Here is a 20,325-nt window from a genome sequence, read left to right on the forward strand (position 1 = left end):
TCCTCTCCTCTCTCTCTCTCTCTAGCGGGGAAGGTGATGAGTATAGCTCAGCTCGCGTCTCTGGCCGGACGCCCCGTGTCGTCGTGTCAGGGCAGCAAACCCGTGACGTTCCAGCTGCAGGGAAACAAGCTCACCCTATCTGGGGCTCAGCTCCACCAGGTCCCTGTGGCCCCCCCGCGCCCCGTTCAAGGTCAGCCCAACGCACCCCATCACTCATATTTATACTCTTTATTTGACTATTGCTCTACTGTCTAATTCTTATTAATCTGCACCGATGATGTCTAACCTTCTGCCTGCAACCTACGACCTGCTGCTTGTACAATGTGCGTAGAAGTATTGTTTTGTTTGATTGTACAATGATTTTATGTTTGAATGTATTATTTTATTTTGAGAGGACTCCAGTAAGAGTAGTCATGACTGAGGTAATGAGTAATGGGGATCCTAATGACTAATGAGGATCCTAAATAAACGATAAACCTTACAAGGTTCAATCCTAGGTCCCAGTGTGTTCAGCTTGTATATGCTAAGATTGTTGCCTGCCACTGTAATGCAGATGACACACAGCTGTGTGTATCACTTCAATCTGCTTAAAAGCTTAAAAATCTGGATATTTGGCACGGTTGCCTTACTGCTATAAAAGATTGGATGTCGCTGAATTTATTACAGATGAATACGGACAAAACAGAAATCTTGGTCATTGGCCCAGACCAAGTTTCAAAGAGTTTTATCAGGAAGTAGCCATCTGCTAGAAATCTTGGTGTTGTGTTTGAACAAAATTTCGACTTTGACTTTCCCATTAAGAAATTGGTTCAAATGTCTATTTTAAAAAATAAAATGAAATAAAAAACGACTTGGAAATATTGCCAAAATCAGTTCAGCACTGCATAGGAACATCGTGGAGCAAATCAGCCATGCTTCCAGTTCTTCTCGCTTGGAATACTGTAACTCCATATTTTCTCCAATTTTAACTCCAATTTTAAATTATTCAACTTGAAATGGTTCAGAACGCAGCAGCCTGGCTTTTGAGCAGCGCTAAGTGACCAGAGCACATGACCCTCATTCTGACCCACATACACTGGCTTCCTGCGCTGTGTCAATGTCAATGTCTTTTCATTTATATGGCACCATTCATACAAATCAATGTAGCACATAGTGCTTTCCATAAATAGAGATGGAAAAAACATAATCATGTAAACAAGGTGAGAACAGATTTAAAAGAAAGGATTAAAGTAAAATAATAAAATGAAAAGAAAAAAAAAGACATTTCTTAACTTTTTCTCAACTGCGTTCAGGAATGAGGTCCATTGTTTTCACAAAACACCTGTCATGGAGGTTTCCTGTCACTGTGAGGCCAGCACAAACACTGGCAGCTCTGAAAACGGATCTGCTTCTGAGCATCTTGAAGATGACTAGTGCAGAATTCAGTCGCCGCTAAATTGGAAAAGGGGACAAGCCGGTGGACACCTAAGGGCTTGTAGCGAGGATGCGCTGATTGGCTGAAGCGAGTGCATGAATCACTCCTACGGCTGGGAAATAAACCAGTACATTCGAAGCCCCTGAGAAGCAGAGGGGCTCCGACTGCTGCTCCATCATTTATTCATTTTTAATATATTTTTAAGGCATTTCTGCTTTATTATGATAGGACAGTGTAGGTGACAGACAGGAAAGGTGGGAGAGAGAGAGAGGGGAAGACATGCAGCAAAGAGCGTGGGCCGGATTCGAACCCACGCCGCTGCAGAAAGGACTAGCCTTTACATGGTAAGCGCCCCAGCCCGTTGAGCTACCGGGGCGCCCCCCCACTGCTGCTCCATCATGTGTGGCTCTCCTTCGGCGCCAACAGCTATAAAGGAAGAACCGTCTGAGTCGCTGACTTGTGACTGCTGCTTTGAGAAGCGCTACATAAATCAAGCGAACCAACCTGTGTGCTTGTGTGTGTGACCCACAGGTAACGTAGTGCACCTGGTGTCCAGCGGAGGGCAGCATCACCTGATCAGCCAGCCGGCACAGGTGGCCGTTTTGAGCTCGGCCAACGCCCACGCCGCCGGCACCAACGCCGGCCCGGCCTCCTCCGGCGTTCAGCTGCCTCACAACGCTTCTCAAGGTACGGCGTGGCGGCGGCGGCACCTTCTAATACCAGGGGTCTGTAGCCTGGGGCCCCGGGGCCGGATGTGGCTATTCAGCCTCTCTCCACAGGGCTCCCTGGCTCTCATTAAAGTTCACCAGAATGCAGGAAACAAAGTGTTTGATGCTCAAAATTGTCCTGGGGGAGGGGACCCCCCAGGCCTGAAAAAAAAATCCAGGGGAAACACTGCCTTCATTATTAAGGCTCAAATGTTTTGTGGCTCTAGACAGATGACAGATTATTTTTATTTTTATTTATTTAAATTAATTTCAATTTCAAATTTTTTTCCCCTCAAAAAATGTCTCTTTTGATAGAGGTTGCTGACCCCGAGCTAAACCATTGACATGCCTGCGAACTTTACTGACGGTTTAAACTCCGCCCCCTAGTGCCTGCGTCTGGTATCGTGAAGATCGTGGTGCGCCAGTCGGCGGGGAAGGAGGGGGGGGGCGTGCCCACCCTGGTCGTGCCCCCGTCCCCCCGGGCCACGCCCCAGGCCTCGCCCTCCCCAGCACACCACCACGCCAACGCACACCCCCCCACCAGAGGCCCCCACCACCGCGCCCCCGGACCTGCCACCGCTCAGTACACCGCGGCCCCCCCCCGAATCCCCCCCTCCGCCCCTGGACACCCCCAGCCGCCCCGCCCCGTGCTGAGGGTGGTGCAGGGACCAGCGGCCGCGCCGCCGCCACCACAGCCAAGCACAGAGACGCCAGGTGAGGAGATGAGCAGCCAGGATCAACATACTAGCGATGCACCGATATGAACATTTTGGCCGATACCGGTAACAGATAACAGATGAACGTGCTCTATAAATAAAGTTGGGTTGGATTGGATTGGATAACATCGCTGTCATGGCCGATAACCGATATTCACCGATGTCGATAGGTTCTGTATTCTAAGTAAGTTTCTATGATAATCAAATGTTATACTGAAAAACACATGGAAACACCGTCTCTATTTCCAAAACATTTGGAAAAGCCGATGAATCACAGATTTACCGAATTGTTTCCTCTCAAAAACAACACACAATAGCAGCGAGACAGAAATAATTAACGGTTCTTCACATCGGCCCCGTTTTGCACCTCGAACCGGTACCGATATGATTGGCGATGTATCGTGCATCCCTAATATATAGACCCTACTTCGACCAGTGTCGCGTGCATGTGTAGCGCACGTGGACACTTTTCGATGTACCTCAACCTGAAGACGGTGGAAGCGTTGTCACTCACGCCCTATTGCGCCTGCCCCTCTCTCCTGCCGCTAGCTCCTCGCGTCCACGCTTCTGCGGAGGACGCCGCCTCACGTGTGGGCCCTCCGAAGCCGGCGGCGTCGCATGGGGGCGGAGTCGTCCGCCCTCGAACTCGACCACTTCCTCGTCCTCTCTTCCACATGGTGAGCCCGCTGTGTTTACCGTAGTTCCTCTCCACTCAAACTGAATGTATTCATGAATCGGATATTGCTGCCATTGTTGTCAGCTGATGTTAGATTAATACAGAAAGGTATAAGTGTTGATATTCAGTGTTTGACCTCATCGTCCCTGCTGTACATTTAACATGAATCAACTAACATGAATCATCTTAACACGGATCTTCTAACATGAACCATCTACTGTGACATGAATCATCTTAACACGGATCTTCTAACATGAACCATCTACTGTAACATGAGTCACCTAACATGAATGGTCTACTCCTCTGTCAGCCGTGGCTGGAGGAAATCCAGAAGAAGCAGCGCGACAGCCGCCTGGACTACATCTTCCGCGTCAACGAGCTGCGCAGCGCCGCCAAGCCGGCGTACGGCCGGGAGGTGCTGGACTTCCTGACCTTCCTCCCCGCCGCCCGGCCCTCCCCGGCCCCCCAGACCCCGGGGGAGTGGGGGCGCTCTGGACACACCGGCTGCCTGTACGCCCGCGCCCCCCGCACCGCCTCCGACTTCTGGCTCCAGAGCCCAGCCCTGAGGGACGCCATCCACACCCCGGATGAGCGGCTGGAGCTGCTGAAGGAAGTCATGGACAGGTACTGAACCCACGCCCTGCTGGAGGCGGGGTCTGCTTCTTCCTTCCTGCTGGAGGCGGGGTCTGCTTCTCCCTGGGTGGGGGACCCGGCACACTCACCATGTAGAGACCCACCTGGCACACTCACCATATAGAGACCCACCAGGCACACTCACCATGTAGAGACCCACCTGGCACACTCACCATATAGAGACCCACCTGGCACACTCACCATATAGAGACCCGGCACACTCACCATATAGAGACCCACCCGGCACACTCACCATATAGAGACCTGGCACACTCACCATATAGAGACCCGGCACACTCACCATATAGAGACCCACCCGGCACACTCACCATATAGAGACCCACCAGGCACACTCACCATATAGAGACCAGGCACACTCACCATATAGAGACCCACCTGGCACACTCACCATATAGAGACCCACCCGGCACACTCACCATATAGAGACCCACCAGGCACACTCACCATATAGAGACCCACCTGGCACACTCACCATATAGAGACCAGGCACACTCACCATATAGAGACCAGAGGCACACTCACCATATAGAGACCCACCCGGCACACTCACCATATAGAGACCCACCCGGCACACTCACCATATAGAGACCCACCCGGCACACTCACCATATAGAGACCCACCCGGCACACTCACCATATAGAGACCCACCTGGCACACTCACCATATAGAGACCAGGCACACTCACCATATAGAGACCCACCTGGCACACTCACCATATAGAGACCCACCTGGCACACTCACCATATAGAGACCCGGCACACTCACCATATAGAGACCAGGCACACTCACCATATAGAGACCCACCAGGCACACTCACCATATAGAGACCTGGCACACTCACCATATACTGAACGCTTCCATACGTTTGCTGTAATCTAGGCAAGGAAAGTTGATTTATATAGCACATTTCAGCAACAGGGCAATTCAAAGTGCTTTACATGAAATGTTAAAAGTGACAAAGTGCAAGAAACACATTATGAAAGGACATTTAAAACAAAATGCAGGACAAATTAAATACAGGAATAAAACTTACAGTGCAGTGTATGAATGAATAATTACTTGATTTAATAAAAAGCAGCGGTGAAAAGTCTTCAGTCTTGATTTAAAAGAATAGAGTTGCAGCAGACCTGCAGTTTTCTCGTTTGTTCCAGATATGTGGAGCATAAAAACTGAACGCTGCTTCTCCATGTTGTTTTAACGCGTGAAGAAAGGGAAATATGCAAAAACAAACGGACCTTTCCCCTCTCCTCCCCGCTCCAGGTTTACGTTCGCCATCCCTCCGGTGGAGGCCCCGCCCATCTCCATGCACTGCTGCCACCCCCCTCCCTCCCTGAGCCACCAGCAGGCGGTCTTCACCTCCATGCTGTCCTCCCAGGTGACGCCGCTCACAGACAACCTGCACGGCATCCAGTGCAACATGAGGACCCACTTCCCCGACCTGAGGCTCATCCAGTACGACTGTGGTGAGTCCCTTACGCCCACGACACAAGGCACGCTCGGGGGGGGGGGGAGGGGGGTCTGATGGCCGTGGGTAAGAAGCTGTTTTTGTGGCGCATGGTCCTGACTTCCGATCCCCTGATGGAGCGCAGTCTCCCGCCAGAGGGGAGTGGGTCAACGAGACCTTTGCTGCAGAGAACCAGGTGGTGATGGAGGAAGTGAGGATGGACTCGATAATGGAGGTGTAAAAGAGAACCATCATTGCCTTTGGCATGTTGTATTTCGTCAGCTGCCCCAGGAAGTACAACCTCCGCTTTGCTTTTTTGGTGAGGGAGCTGATGTTCAGCTCTCACTTGAGTTCCTGGGGAGCAGATGTGGAGAGGTCTGGGCCCCTGCTGGGGTGGTAGGTTTTGGGGCTGATGGGTGAGGGTGGTGGGGTGGGGACCCATTGTTCTTCAAACCTGCAGTAGAACCCGTTCAGGTCGTTGGCTAGGCGTGGGTTATCAGTGGACTGGGGGGGAAGATTCTCGGTTTGTAGTTGATCTGTCTCAGGCCTTTCCAGACGGGATGTATTTCATTCTGAGAACTGGGTGTTGTAGTTTCTCAGAGAAGCGTCGTTTAGCTTCTTCACTGCCTTGTTAAACCTGTACTCAGCCTCTCTAAACCGGTCCTCGTCTCCACTCTTATCTACTTCCTCTTTCTCTTTCTTCTCTTTCTCTCTGTTCTCTTTCTCTCTCTTCTCTCTCTCTGTTCTCTTTCTATGGCCCCGGTCCACGTTGCAGGGGTGAAAATATTCACCTCACTCACCCGTCGATACTCGCTCTCTCGTGGGCGTTCCAGCATGTGACCGTGTGAACTGGGTGAACGACAAACAGACTTGTTACAGATTTGAACGGTGCCGATTGGCCCTGCGGAAATTTGCCTTGTATTTGCATGAAATAAACTTGCAGTCTGCTCTATGCAAATAAAACCGCCTTCAGAAGATGGACGACGGGGAATTTCACCTCGGGCGCTCACAGTCCGTTGGTTTGGAACAGAAGGGGATGTTTTTAGAAGCCAATGCGAGACGCTGCTAGTGGACATATGGGTAGCTAGCAGCCTGAGACTCTTATGCCATAGCTAGTTTGGCAATGTCCATAGATGTAGCCTAAATATAAAAGATGCTGTATTAAAATACACCGATTTTGTGTGCGTGCGTTTGTGTGTGTGTGCGTGCGTGCGTGTGTGTGTGTGTGCGTGCGTGTGTGCGCGTGCGTGCCTGCGTGTGTGTGTGTGTGTGTGTGCAGGTAAGCTGCAGACGCTCCACACGCTGCTGCGGAGGCTGAAGGCGGGGAGCCACCGCGTGCTGATCTTCACCCAGATGACCCGCATGCTGGACGTGCTGGAGCAGTTCCTCAACTACCACGGACACATCTACCTCCGTCTGGACGGCAGCACGCGCGTGGAGATGAGACAGGTGTGTGTGGGGGGGGGGGGCAGAGACAGGTGTGTGTGGGGGGGGGGCAGAGACAGGTGTGTGTGTGTGGGGGGGGAGTGAGCAGAGACAGGTGGGGGGGGGGGCAGAGACAGGTGGGGGGGGGCAGAGACAGGTGTGTGGGGGGTGGAGCAGAGACAGGTGTGTGTGTGTGGGGGGGGGGCAGAGACGTGTGTGTGTGTGGGGGGGGAGTGAGCAGAGACAGGTGTGGGGGGGGGGCAGAGGCAGGTGGGGAGGGGAGCAGAGGCAGGTGGGGAGGGGGGAGCAGAGGCGGGGGGGAGGGGGGGGGGGTATACTGTGAAATACCATAAACCGTACCGTGTAACTAGATACCGTACCGTAATGCACAAATCCATACCGTCTCATCCCTATTCCAAACACACCCACACTCCAAACCCCTTGTCTTCTCATTGTATCGTCGTCCAGAATGAGTTTTTACCCTTGCAGGGTCTGCTCTCATCACATGACCTGCTTGTGTTTATTTCTGTTTTTTTTTTTTTACTTATGTAACTCAGATCTAGGAGCTGGAGTTCACAGTAGTGTTTGGTGGGAAATGTAGTAGTAGTAGTTCTTTATCGATCCCCGAGGGGAAATCGCAAAAGATGTCTTTCTAATTATGCCGTTCTATTGCTAATTAGCTCTGTGTGTAATTTAGGCTAAGTGCAATACCAAGGGAACCAATTAAAACGGTTTGGTTACATGAGAACCCGTGCTGCCGCGGCCTTTGGTTCACCCCTCTCCCTCTCTCTCTCCTCCCTCTCCCTCCCCCTCTCCCTCTCTCAGTCTCTGATGGAGCGCTTCAACGCCGACCGCCGCATCTTCTGCTTCATCCTGTCCACGCGCAGCGGCGGCGTGGGGGTCAACCTGACCGGCGCCGACACCGTGGTGTTCTACGACAGCGACTGGAACCCCACCATGGACGCCCAGGCCCAGGACCGCTGCCACCGGATCGGACAGACCCGCGACGTCCACATCTACAGGTACAGCAGCCCCCGCCTGCCTCTGGAGGAGCCTGGACCCATTCATCCCATTCCCCGAGTCCCAGCTTCTCAAGGCTCTAGTAGCTGAGTCTCTGGAGGAGCCTGGACCCATTCATCCCATTCCCCGAGTCCCAGCTTCTCAAGGCTCTAGTAGCTGAGTCTCTGGAGGAGCCTGGACCCATTCATCCCATCCCCCGAGTCTCAGCTTCTCAACGCTCTAGTAGCTGAGTCTCTGGAGGAGCCTGGACCCATTCATCCCATTCCCCGAGTCTCAGCTTCTCAGGGCTCTAGTAGCTGAGGGATCCTTTTTGTTTTCTTGCCCCAGAATCCAAGAGGCATTTGAATCAGTCATTTCAATACTCAACTCGACTAAAATTTTATTTATAAAGTACATTTAAAACAACCAAGGTTGACCAAAGTGCTGTACGGGTCCAGAGCAACAAAACACACAGCACGCAACTGAACACTACAGTACACCTACACAATACACAATAAGCAATATAAAATACAGTACAATACAGGGGCCATCGGGTGTCCACTCAACCTGAGTTGAAGGCCTGGGAGAACAGGAGGTCTGGGCAGAGCTAATGTCCCAGGGCAGACTGCTCCAGGGCCTAGGGGCCTAGGGGCTGGGCAGACCTAATGTGCCAGGGCAGACTGCTCCAGAGCCTAGGGGCCGCCGCCCCAAACGCTGGGTCGCCTCTAGTCTTCAGCCGAGTCTTTGGGACAGCCAGCAGCAGCTGATTAGAGGATCTCAGCTCTCTATCTGGGGCGTGAGACTGAGGATATGAGTCCGATGCTACTTCTACCCCCGCCGTGTTGAGCAGCTGGTGTCGCCCCTGTCCCTCCCCCTCACAGGCTGATCAGCGAACGCACCGTGGAGGAGAACATCCTGAAGAAAGCCAACCAGAAGAGGATGCTGGGAGATATGGCCATAGAAGGAGGCAACTTCACCACCGCCTTCTTTAAAGAGGTCAGTCTTGGAATCCACGTTCTGACGCCATTTAAAATGGAGTCAGAGGGAAGGACCTGAGCTCACCCACCTCTCTCTGTCTCTCTCTCTCTCGCTCTCGCTCTCACACTCTCTCTCTCTCTCTCTCTCTCTCTCTCTCTCTCTCTCTCTCTCTCCCCTCACAGCAAACCATCAGGGATCTGTTTGAGGTCAACGAGGGGGAGAAGAGGGAGGTGACGGTGGAGCTGTCGGTTCCCCAGCCGGAGGACGAGGAGGCGGTCAACAAGCAGAGCACGACCATCCTGGAGCAGGTCAGAGGTCACACACACACACACACACACACCCCACACACCCCACACACACACACACACACACACACACACCACACACCATCCTGGAGCAGGTCAGAGACGACACACACACACACACACACACACACACACACCCCACACCATCCTGGAACAGGTCAGAGACCACACACACACACACACACACACACACACACCCCACACACAACACACACACACACACACACACAGACACACACACTCCCCACACCATCCTGGAACAGGTCAGACACACAGCACACCCACATTGGCACTATTGTCCTAAATATATAACAGATATTAGACAGATAGATAACTTCACTATGCATCTCTCTAAGTATATATTATTAGTGTAAACCTGTAACAGCTGTTCTCTTCCGTGGCTCAGGCCTTGTGCCGTGCGGAGGACGAGGAGGACATCGTGGCCGCCTCCCAGGCCAAAGCCGAGCAGGTGGCCGAGCTGGCGGAGTTCAATGAGAACATCCCATTGGACGACGGAGTGGAAGTGAGGGACCCCGAGGAGGAGGAGCTCTCCAAGGCGGAGCAGGAAATAGCCGCCCTGGTGGAGCAGGTGGGACCCGCCGACGCCGCGTTCCGTTTCCTTGTTTCAGCGACGCGTTGACCTTTGTCCTGAACTTCTGGAGTTGTTTTCTGTTTTTCCGCCTCCCCCCTCAGCTCACCCCCATCGAGCGCTACGCCATGAACTTCCTGGAGGCGTCGCTGGAGGACGTGTGCAAGGAGGAGCTGAAGCAAGCCGAGGTACAGTCGCTACTTAACCCATTCATGTCCACCGTTTTACTTTTATCCAGCTTCCTCACAAGAAGCCTGGGTTTTTCCTGGCTCTGAATGGGTCTTTAGGGGGTGATGCGCACACAATTTTGGGGGGAAACCTCTGTTTTATGCCGAGTATCCTACCAGCATGTATAGGTCTGTATCCTTTGCTGTCGTTCTGACTGAGCTCACTTTTCACAATCGAGGGAAATCTCCTGACATGACACATAATATATATGAAGACAAAGTTTAAGATCTCAATTACTAGTGGTCCAAACCATGGACAGTGCAAGAAAGAGGGATGGGCTGCACTTGAAACAAGCTATGAAACACATTTTGAGAGGATTTGAATTGCTATTTTTACTCAAAATGTTTTTGCATTTTGGCACTGGTGATTTTCCTTTGGCTCTGGCTAAAATCTCTTTGGGGGGGGCGCCAAAAAATCCTCTATGCAGGAAAAACCCTGGAAGCTTCTAAACCGGTTAATTTGGTTACATTGACGTCACGAGCTCTTCCTGTTTCCTGTTCTGCGCTGGCAGGAACAAGTGGAGGCAGCCAGGAAGGGTCTGGACCAAGCCAAGGAGGGGGGCCTGAAGCTGCACGCCTCGTCCGACGACGACGACTTCCCGTCGCAGCAGGCGTCCGAGGAGCCCTCGCAGCCCTCGTCAGGGCGCCGCCAGCGCAAACACAAGGAGAAGGGCGCCCCCTCCACCCGGGCCAGCGGCCGGCTCCGGGGGGCCACCGCCACCTCCTCCCCCGAGCAGCAGCCCGAGCCCTCCTACACCCCGCGGCCCGCTGCCAGAGAAGTGCCTGACAGACTCCGCGTCGCGCCGAGAGGCCGCGGCGGGACCAAAGAGGCGCTCTCCGACCCCCCCAGGCCCCGGGGGGGAGGGGCCAGGCTCGACTCCGCCCTCCTGTCCAGAGAGCAGAACTTCAAATCCAGGGCGGCGGCGGCAGCGCCGCTCCATCGGCCCCTCCCAGTGCCTTCCGCTCCCGTGGACCACGACTACGACAGCCGGGGCCGCGACACCATGTCCCCGCCGTCGGGGAGGTCGCCTCGCAAGCGTCAGTCGGCGGACGGCGAGGTGCTGCGCAGCCTGCCCGAGGACTCCCTGTCCGCCAAGGTCCTGCGGAAGCTTCCGGGCCGCCTGGTCACGGTGGTGGAGGACAAGGAGCCAAGGAAGAGGAGGAGGAGAGGGAGCGGGACGGGAGGAGGCTCCTCCGAGGAGGCCGAGCAGCACGCGGCAACGGCGGCGGCGGTGTCGGAGGGCGCGCCCCAGGTGCCCGACAAAACAAAAGCGGCCCTTTCGAAATCCTCGTCCTCCTCCTCCTCCTCCTCCTCCTCCCTCCCCCGGGACCAAGAATCGCCCGCCCAGTACCTGCCCCCCGTCAGGAGCTACCCCCCGTACTCCCCGCCCCACCTGTCCCCCGACATGCCGGTGCTGAGGAACCTTCCGGTCCGGCGCCGGCTGGAGACGGAGTCTCGCATGGCGGCCCAGATGGGCGAGCAGCACCTGGGCAGGGGGAGGGGAGCGAGCTTCCCCCGGAAAACGGACCCCCAGCCGGGCCGGGACAGCTCCGCCGACGGCAACGTGAATCCCGCTGCGCCCGTCAAACGAAAGAGGGGTCGACCCCCGAAGACTCCCCCCAGGACGCCGGACTCCCCCGTGTCTCCCCTCCTACCCATCTCGCCCGTCGGGGGGGTAAGCCCTCCTCCGCTGTCCCCGAAACGCAAGAGGGGTCGACCCCGCAAGGACTCGACGACAACTGTAGTGGACGCCAGCGCCGGACAGAACTCCGCCGCCTCGGCCGATGCCAGCAAACAGCCAGCGGTCCGACGTCCCTCCACTGAGCCCACCTCACTGGCCTCCTACGCCGCCAGAACCGACCCGGCCTCTCTGTCTAGCAGAGCCGAGGGATGCAAACCAGACACTCAGACGGCGGTCCCGCCCAAAGCCCCGGTCCCGGTACCAGGCCCGGTCCAGGCCCCCAGACAAACCCCAGGTCCGGTCTCTGTAGCTGCGCCGACCCCAGCAGCCGTTTCTGTCCCTACTCCAACCTCGACTGAATTCACTGTTCCTACGCCTTCTTCTGTGGCGGTGTCTGTTGCTACAACAATGTCTGTAGCTACACCAGCGCCAAAGGCGGTGTCTGTGGCTACACCAGCACCAAAGGCGGTGTCTGTTGCTACAACAGTGTCTGTAGCTACACCAGCTCCAAAGGCGGTGTCTGTTGCTACAACAATGTCTGTAGCTACACCTGCTCCAAAGGCGGTGTCTGTTGCTACAACAGTGTCTGTAGCTACACCAGCTCCAGTGGCAGTGTCTGTCCCTATACCATCTCCAATGGCGGTGTCTGTTCCTATACCATCTCCAATGGCGGTGTCTGTAGCTACACCAACCCCAGCTGCAGTCTCTATATCCGCACCAACCTCAGTGGCAGTGTCTGCCACCACAACAACTCCCGCTGCTGTCCCTGTCCCCAAACCAACCCCCTCTGCTGTCCCTGTCCCCAAACCAACCCCCTCTGCTGTCCCTGTCCCCAAACCAACCCCCTCTGCTGTCCCTGTCCCCAAACCCACCCCCGCTGCTGTCCCTGTCCCCAAACCCACCCCCGCTGCTGTCCCTGTCCCCAAACCTACCCCCGCTGCTGTCCCTGTCCCCAAACCTACCCCCGCTGCTGTCCCTGTCCCCAAACCCACCCCCGCTGCTGTCCCTGTCCCCAAACCCACCCCCGCTGCTGTCCCTGTCCCCAAACCCACCCCCGCTGCTGTCCCTGTCCCCAAACCCACCCCCGCTGCTGTCCCTGTCCCCAAACCTACCCCCGCTGCTGTCCCTGTCCCCAAACCAACCCCCGCTGCTGTCCCTGTCCCCAAACCCACCCCCTCTGCTGTCCCTGTCCCCAAACCAACTCCCGCTGCTGTCCCTGTCCCCAAACCAACTCCGGCTGCAGTTGCTGCTGCTACACCCACACGAACTGCAGTCTCCATCTCATCCCCGACCCAGATCTCCGGTTCAACTCTAACTACAGTCCCAGCCACGATCCCGGTCCGGGTCACCTCTGCGCCTACCACAAGGCTACCTGTCTCCGCAGTGACTCAAGCTCCAGCTCAGGTCCCAACTCCTAAACCCACGCCAACCGCGTCTCAAACCCTTACTGGGATCCCTACACAGGTGTCCGCCCCAACCCCTGTCCAAACCCTCAGAGGGACATCCATACCTCCTTCTACCACTTCCTCTACCATAACAGTGGGACCATCTCCTACTCCAGCCCGGTCCCCTGTCACCAAACCAACCCCAGTACCAGCCACCACTATCTCCACCGCAAAACCAGTTTCAGCGTCAGCGCCTACCATAGCAGCCAAGCCATCCCCTACCCAACCTCCTACCACGGCTTTCAAACCTTCTACAACAGTCACCTCCTCTACTGTGACCAGCACTGTACAGACCTCTACCACGACTGTCAAGCCAACCCCTTCACCACCTCCCATTAGCGCGGCCATGCCAGCTGCTACACCTGGTTCTGCCCCGGCCACGTCTGTCGCAATGGTCGTACCTAGCGCTACACCTGTCCCTCCCAAACCCACCACAACCTCTGTTCCAACCTCTACCACAATCCCAACACCTGTCCCTCCCAAACCCACCTCTACCACAATCCCAACACCTGTCCCTCCCAAAGCCACCATAACCTTTGTTCCAACCGCCACCAGAACCCCTATCCTCACCACTACCACAATCCCAACACCTGTCCCTCCCAAACCCACCACTACCACAATCCCAACACCTGTCCCTCCCAAAGCCACCATAACCTTTGTTCCAACCGCCACCAGAACCCCTATCCTCACCACTACCACAATCCCAACACCTGTCCCTCCCAAACCCACCACTACCACAATCCCAACACCTGTCCCTCCCAAAGCCACCATAACCTTTGTTCCAACCGCCACCAGAACCCCTATCCTCACCACTACCACAATCCCAACACCTGTCCCTGCCAAACCAACAACAACCTCTCTTCCAACCTCAACCTTTGTCCCAACCACTACCACAATCCCAACACCTGTCCCTGCCAAACCCACTACAACACCTGTCCCTACCAAACCCACCAGAACCCCTATCCTCACCACTACCACAATCCCAACACCTGTCCCTCCCAAACCCACTACAACCTCTCTTCCAACCTCAACCTCTGTTCCAACCTCTACCACAATCCCAACACCTGTCCCTGCCAAACCCACCTCAACCTCTGTCCCAACCACCACCAGAACCCCTATCCTCACCACTACCACAATCCCAACACCTGTCCTGGCCAAACCCACTACAACCTCAGCCCCACCCCCCCCCACAATTCCTACTCCAATCCCTCCCAGAACTGCTACGACCACTGCATCTACCCCTACTCCAGCCCCTACCAAGCCCTCAACGTCTACTGCAGCCACGGCCACAAGCATCACTTCTGCCCCTGCAGCAACCCACACATCAGTCCCCACCCCAACCCTCCCAGCCCCCACCGCCAGCCCCGCCCCAAACCCCTCCGCCACCCCGTTCCCAGCCCCCAACACAACCCCCGTCCGGATATCCACCCCGACCCCCTCTCCAGCTCCGGCTCCTGTCCCCTCCAGCGTTTCCCCTGCTGCTTCCGGATCAGAGAACCAGGCTGTGGCTCCGGCGCCGGGCGACGCTGTGCGGAACCGAGACGCGGGGAGCGCCACGGACATGGAGGCAGACGGCCGGGCAGCGGAAGACGGGGAAGCGGCGTGCGAATCTCAGCCCAAAAAGAGGAAGGTGGAGATTTCCGGAGACCCCGCGCCCGCCGCCACCGACTGCCCGGCGACCGCTCGGAGAGAAGAGGAGGAGGAGGAGAAGGCCGCGGACAAGAGATACCCCATGAGGAAGAGGCCTCTCAGTCGGCAGAGCAGCCAGGAGTCGGGGCGCTCCTCCTCCTCCTGCGCCTCCTCCTCGGCGAGCTCCACGTCCACCCCCACCCGCCCCGCCCCCCACAGGACCGCCGGCGACAGAAAGACGCCCGCCAAACGGAGGCGAGCGGAGCCCGACTCGGAGGAGGAGGGGGGCGTGGGGAACAGGTCCAGGTCCTCGTCGTCCTCTGACTCGGACGCCTCGCAGACCAGGAAGGAGCGCCGCCTGACCCGCTCGGCGAGGGAGAAGGACGGGACCGGCGGCCGGCAGAGGAGGCGTCCGGCCCGGAGCTCTAACAACACCACCTCCACCGGCGGGGAGTCCGGCAGCGAGACATCCTCTAGGGTCACCCGGAAGTCCTCGGGCCCTCGGGCCGCCCCGGAAGGCCGACCGCAGCCCAACAGCGTGCCGTCCACGCCCCCCCCCCAGCCGGAGGTCCTGGGGAAGAGATGCTCGGCGCTGAACGCCGCCGCCAAGCTCCTGGCCATGAGAGGCCGGGTCGACACCCCCGGCCACAACAGCAGGAGAGACTCCGGGGCCCGGCACAGGGCCTCCTCTGACAAAAACCAGAAGGCTAAAAGCAAAAGCCTGCCCTCCACCCCCCAGACCAACTGCGGCGGCGCCGGCAACAACAACAACAACAAAGCCGGCGGGAGTAAACAGCCCCCCGCCCGGCCAAGCCGGTCCGCCTCCCGCTCCACTCGTCAGTGTCCCGGCGCCCTCGTCCCGCCCCTCGAGACGGAGTACAAGCGCGGGGGCAGGCGGGACGAGAAGGAGAAGGACAGGAAGAAGGAGGAGGGCGGTGGGGGGCGGTCCTCCAGGGGGAGCAGCGCCTGCAGCAGCAGAGGGGGCGGCGGCGGCGGGGGGAGCAGCCGGAGCAGCAGCAGCGAAAGCAGCAGCCAGCGAACCGGCAGCATCAGCTCCCAGAGCACAGGGCCCAGGGGGTCGCGCTCCCGGCCCGCCTCCTCGGGGAGCGAGCGCGGACGCAGCACAGAGAGACGCAGACGCAGCCGCCGCCACCGGGGGGAGGACGGGGGGCGAGGGGACCGCGGCAGGGAGAGCAGGAAGGAGAGGCGCTCGCCGAAGCGGGAGAGGAAGCTCTCGCAGGAAGTGGGCGGCGGCGGCGGATCCGGGGAGGGCACGCCGGACAGGGTGCTGCGCAGCGTGGCGGCGTTGGCGGCGGCTCAGGCTCGCACGCCGGCCAGCAACACGCGCTCGTCCTCCACCCAGCACCGCCACAGCAAAACATGATGGGAGGGGCTAGAGAACAAGCGGAGAGGGAGGGAGGAAGTGAGGGATTCTGGGAAAGATAGAGCGAGGTAGGTAGGTCGCAGAGGCGCGTGAGAGGGGGGGGAGATGACCTCGGCGGTCGCTGCGTTGTCTACGCTCCCGAAAGAGACGAGAGGGACTATCGAGTTTTGTACAGGTCAGGGGACCCCCCTCCCCCCCCCTTCGGTCCCTCTCCCCCCAACCCCACATTTGAACTGGTCTTCCTCCAGCACGGCCGTCGTCAACTGGGGGAAGGCTCGGGGAAGTCGGACTGCGGAGAGAAGGCGGCGCCATCGCGGCGCCCTGTCGAGAGTTGTCGCGGCCCTGAGGTGACGAGGTCATGAGGACAGTAGCTGACCGCACCACCCTGACTTCCGGGCCGGCTGCGAGTTACTGTTAGTTCACACTATGTACTGTAATCAAAAGACTGGAATACTAAGAGATCTGTGTGTTAAAGAAGGGATTAGATTGTGCCCTTAATAACGAGTCTGCCCTCTGCCAGGGCAATTGATAACATCATTTGTGCAAGCATTCAAAAGACGCTTTTGAGTGACAAGTTGTATCGTTGAAGGTTTTAGACATTTGGGTTCTGGACTTTTTGTCAGCTGTTCTGACTATTGTTTGTTTCTAGTCAGTTGCTAAGTTATGGATATTGTATGGTTTCTTCCAGGGTATTAGGAAGAGAGCAGGTCTGTAAATGTGATCTTTGCTGCACTATGCTGGAGTTAGTCTTCGCTTGGGCCTCCCTATCTTGTATTTTTCTGTCCATCTGATTCTTTTAAATCCAGCCTCCATTTCTCATTTGCACATCTGACATGTTGTCCTCAGCATTCGAGTACATTGTGGTGTAGTATTTCTTTTTTGGACCTTTTGTTAGCGTTTTCTCTTTTTTTTTTTTTTATATACATCCGTTTCAATCAATTACACCGTTCCTGGTACCTCACACCATGTATCTGAAGCTCTAAATATGTGTCTGTCTCTCTTGAGCTTGTAATGTATCTTGAACAGTTCATATTTTGCTCACTGGCAATGCAGACATGGGAGCAGAACCCTTTTCCAAAGCCAGTCATTATGGTCAACGTTGCCATGAGTAAAAGGGTATTGAATCAGTGTGAATTAAATAAAAAATACAAAATGAAATGAGTGCCTCGTGGGCCAAGTGGGTTGGAATCCCGGTTTGCCTTGTAAAGTATCTGAATTTGGGGTGTGGAACTTACTTTGCTATTAGTCTCCGAAAAGTAACCAGTTACTCCAGAAAATCACACGGAAAACACCCTATTCATCAGTGCTACCAAATTAAAAAATCTTTATTTTTGATCTGATTTTCTACTGTCGCCATTTTGCCATCGCACCCGTTTCATGTAAAAAGTACTTGGACAAAATATGTGAATAAAAATACTGGTCCTGTTCCAGATGGCTCTGTAAATTATCAATTTTCTTTTTTGAGGATGTGCATTTGTCAAAGCTATTTTTTGGGCCAGGTGGTGTTTGAGGTGGATGGGTGAAATATGGTGACGGTCTTATTTTGATTTCTCTTTCATTTGTTACATTCCTTTGTTCCCTTCTAATTCCACATCGTTTTACTTGAAAGATTAAAAGACAAAATTACCATTGAATAAAAAGACCAAAAATAGCTTTTCGTGTTTCTTTCTTGAAAAGACTAATTGAAATTGACACTCGGTACTCTGGTTCACTCCTTGATCTCGGTTTGTCAAGAATGTTTTCAAATTCGTTCAAATGTCGAGAGTCCGATGTCATTTATATGAATCGACTTCCCAATGCAGTACAAGATGTTTAAAACTGGATTCATCCACATTCAAGGTTTCCAACTCAAAACCCATCTTTTTAGACTGGCTTTCAGGCGCAATGAAACACCACCTTACCTGATGAGTCAGTCATCACTTAAACCTTGAAAAGCGCTTTTGAATCACATTATTATTAAAACTGACCCTTAGATTTATTTTATTTAACCTTTATTTAACCAGATAAAAAGCATAGCAGATAGCTGCGGATGGCCATTCCTGGAGCACACAGAGATGATGAAGCCAAGGGAAACAGGGGTAGTAGAAGCTGTTATAGGCTACTGTCGTGTAGTGGTGAGATGGAAGATGCTTAATAGCCAAGTTGCTGAAATTGTACATCAGGTGGTACAGAACTGGATAAACTCTCCATGGAAAAGTATGTGGCTCTATTCCTCCCTGTGTGACCGGCTACACACCTACCTGCTCAAGCAAGTCCACACCCTACCCAGCTAGCTCCCTCACTACCACACCCTACCCAGCTAGCTCCCTTACTACCACACCCTACCCAGCTAGCTCCCTTACTACCACACCCTACCCAGCTAGCTCCCTTACTACCACACCCTACCCAGCTAGCTCCCTTACTACCACACCCTACCCAGCTAGCTCACTTACTACCACACCCCCCTACCCAGCTAGCTCCCTTACTACCACACCCTACCCAGCTAGCTCCCTTACTACCACACCCTACCCAGCTAGCTCCCTTACTACCACACCCTACCCAGCTAGCTCCCTTACTACCACACCCTACCCAGCTAGCTCACTTACTACAGTACCACACCCTACCCAGCTAGCTCCCTTACTACCACACCCTACCCAGCTAGCTCACTTACTACCACACCCTACCCAGCTAGCTCCCTTACTACCACACCCTACCCAGCTAGCTCCCTTACTACCACACCCTACCCAGCTAGCTCACTTACTACCACACCCTACCCAGCTAGCTCACTTACTACCACACCCTACCCAGCTAGCTCCCTTACTACCACACCCTACCCAGCTAGCTCCCTTACTACCACACCCTACCCAGCTAGCTCACTTACTACCACACCCTACCCAGCTAGCTCCCTTACTACCACACCCTACCCAGCTAGCTCACTTACTACCACACCCTACCCAGCTAGCTCCCTTACTACCACACCCTACCCAGCTAGCTCCCTTACTACCACACCCTACCCAGCTAGCTCCCTTACTACCACACCCTACCCAGCTAGCTCACTTACTACCACACCCTACCCAGCTAGCTCCCTTACTACCACACCCTACCCAGCTAGCTCACTTACTACCACACCCTACCCAGCTAGCTCCCTTACTACCACACCCTACCCAGCTAGCTCCCTTACTACCACACCCTACCCAGCTAGCTCACTTACTACCACACCCTACCCAGCTAGCTCACTTACTAAAGTACCACACCCTACCCAGCTAGCTCCCTTACTACCACACCCTACCCAGCTAGCTCCCTTACTACCACACCCTACCCAGCTAGCTCACTTACTACCACACCCTACCCAGCTAGCTCACTTACTAAAGTACCACACCCTACCCAGCTAGCTCCCTTACTACCACACCCTACCCAGCTAGCTCCCTTACTACCACACCCTACCCAGCTAGCTCACTTACTACCACACCCTACCCAGCTAGCTCCCTTACTACCACACCCTACCCAGCTAGCTCCCTTACTACCACACCCTACCCAGCTAGCTCACTTACTACCACACCCTACCCAGCTAGCTCCCTTACTACCACACCCTACCCAGCTAGCTCCCTTACTACCACACCCTACCCAGCTAGCTCACTTACTACCACACCCTACCCAGCTAGCTCACTTACTACCACACCCTACCCAGCTAGCTCACTTACTACCACACCCTACCCAGCTAGCTCACTTACTACCACACCCTACCCAGCTAGCTCACTTACTACCACACCCTACCCAGCTAGCTCACTTACTACCACACCCTACCCAGCTAGCTCAGTTAGACTACACCCTGCCCAGGCAGCTAGCTCAGTTGGTAGAGTATGAGACTTTCAATCTCAGGGTCATAGGTTTGAGACCCACATTGGGCACAGCTAAGCGTTTCATTGTACATGGTATGTCATATGGTACATGTCAAATAAATCACATTATTATTCCAGTCAACCTCAATTGAGACAAAACAACCTCTTGGAAGAAGGCAATGCTTTATCTTAAAAACAATTCTACATTAAAATACATGAGCTGTCAGTTTGA

The 20,325-nt window shown here is 54.9% G+C and overlaps 1 protein-coding gene across 1 annotated transcript in view; it reads left to right on the forward strand.

The window, feature by feature from the left end:
• srcap (Snf2-related CREBBP activator protein) overlaps positions 1 to 17,848 on the forward strand; it is a gene marked incomplete at its 5' end in the record, with an annotated part of 33,155 nt that extends 15,307 nt beyond the window's left edge. The window contains 13 exons of the mRNA XM_084459878.1: positions 26 to 190; positions 1,946 to 2,101; positions 2,509 to 2,835; positions 3,387 to 3,514; positions 3,824 to 4,137; positions 5,429 to 5,631; positions 6,892 to 7,061; positions 7,863 to 8,059; positions 8,918 to 9,032; positions 9,197 to 9,322; positions 9,726 to 9,908; positions 10,013 to 10,096; positions 10,648 to 17,848. Of these exons, the coding sequence (XP_084316004.1) occupies positions 26 to 190; positions 1,946 to 2,101; positions 2,509 to 2,835; positions 3,387 to 3,514; positions 3,824 to 4,137; positions 5,429 to 5,631; positions 6,892 to 7,061; positions 7,863 to 8,059; positions 8,918 to 9,032; positions 9,197 to 9,322; positions 9,726 to 9,908; positions 10,013 to 10,096; positions 10,648 to 16,275 (7,796 nt within the window). The 3' untranslated portion in view covers positions 16,276 to 17,848. The remainder of the gene's footprint in view (positions 1 to 25; positions 191 to 1,945; positions 2,102 to 2,508; positions 2,836 to 3,386; positions 3,515 to 3,823; positions 4,138 to 5,428; positions 5,632 to 6,891; positions 7,062 to 7,862; positions 8,060 to 8,917; positions 9,033 to 9,196; positions 9,323 to 9,725; positions 9,909 to 10,012; positions 10,097 to 10,647) is intronic.
• Positions 17,849 to 20,325: the final 2,477 nt, after the last annotated feature.

This window comes from Borostomias antarcticus, assembly GCF_949987555.1.
Source record: "Borostomias antarcticus genome assembly, chromosome: 29".
Classification (NCBI taxonomy): Eukaryota; Metazoa; Chordata; class Actinopteri; order Stomiiformes; family Stomiidae; genus Borostomias; species Borostomias antarcticus.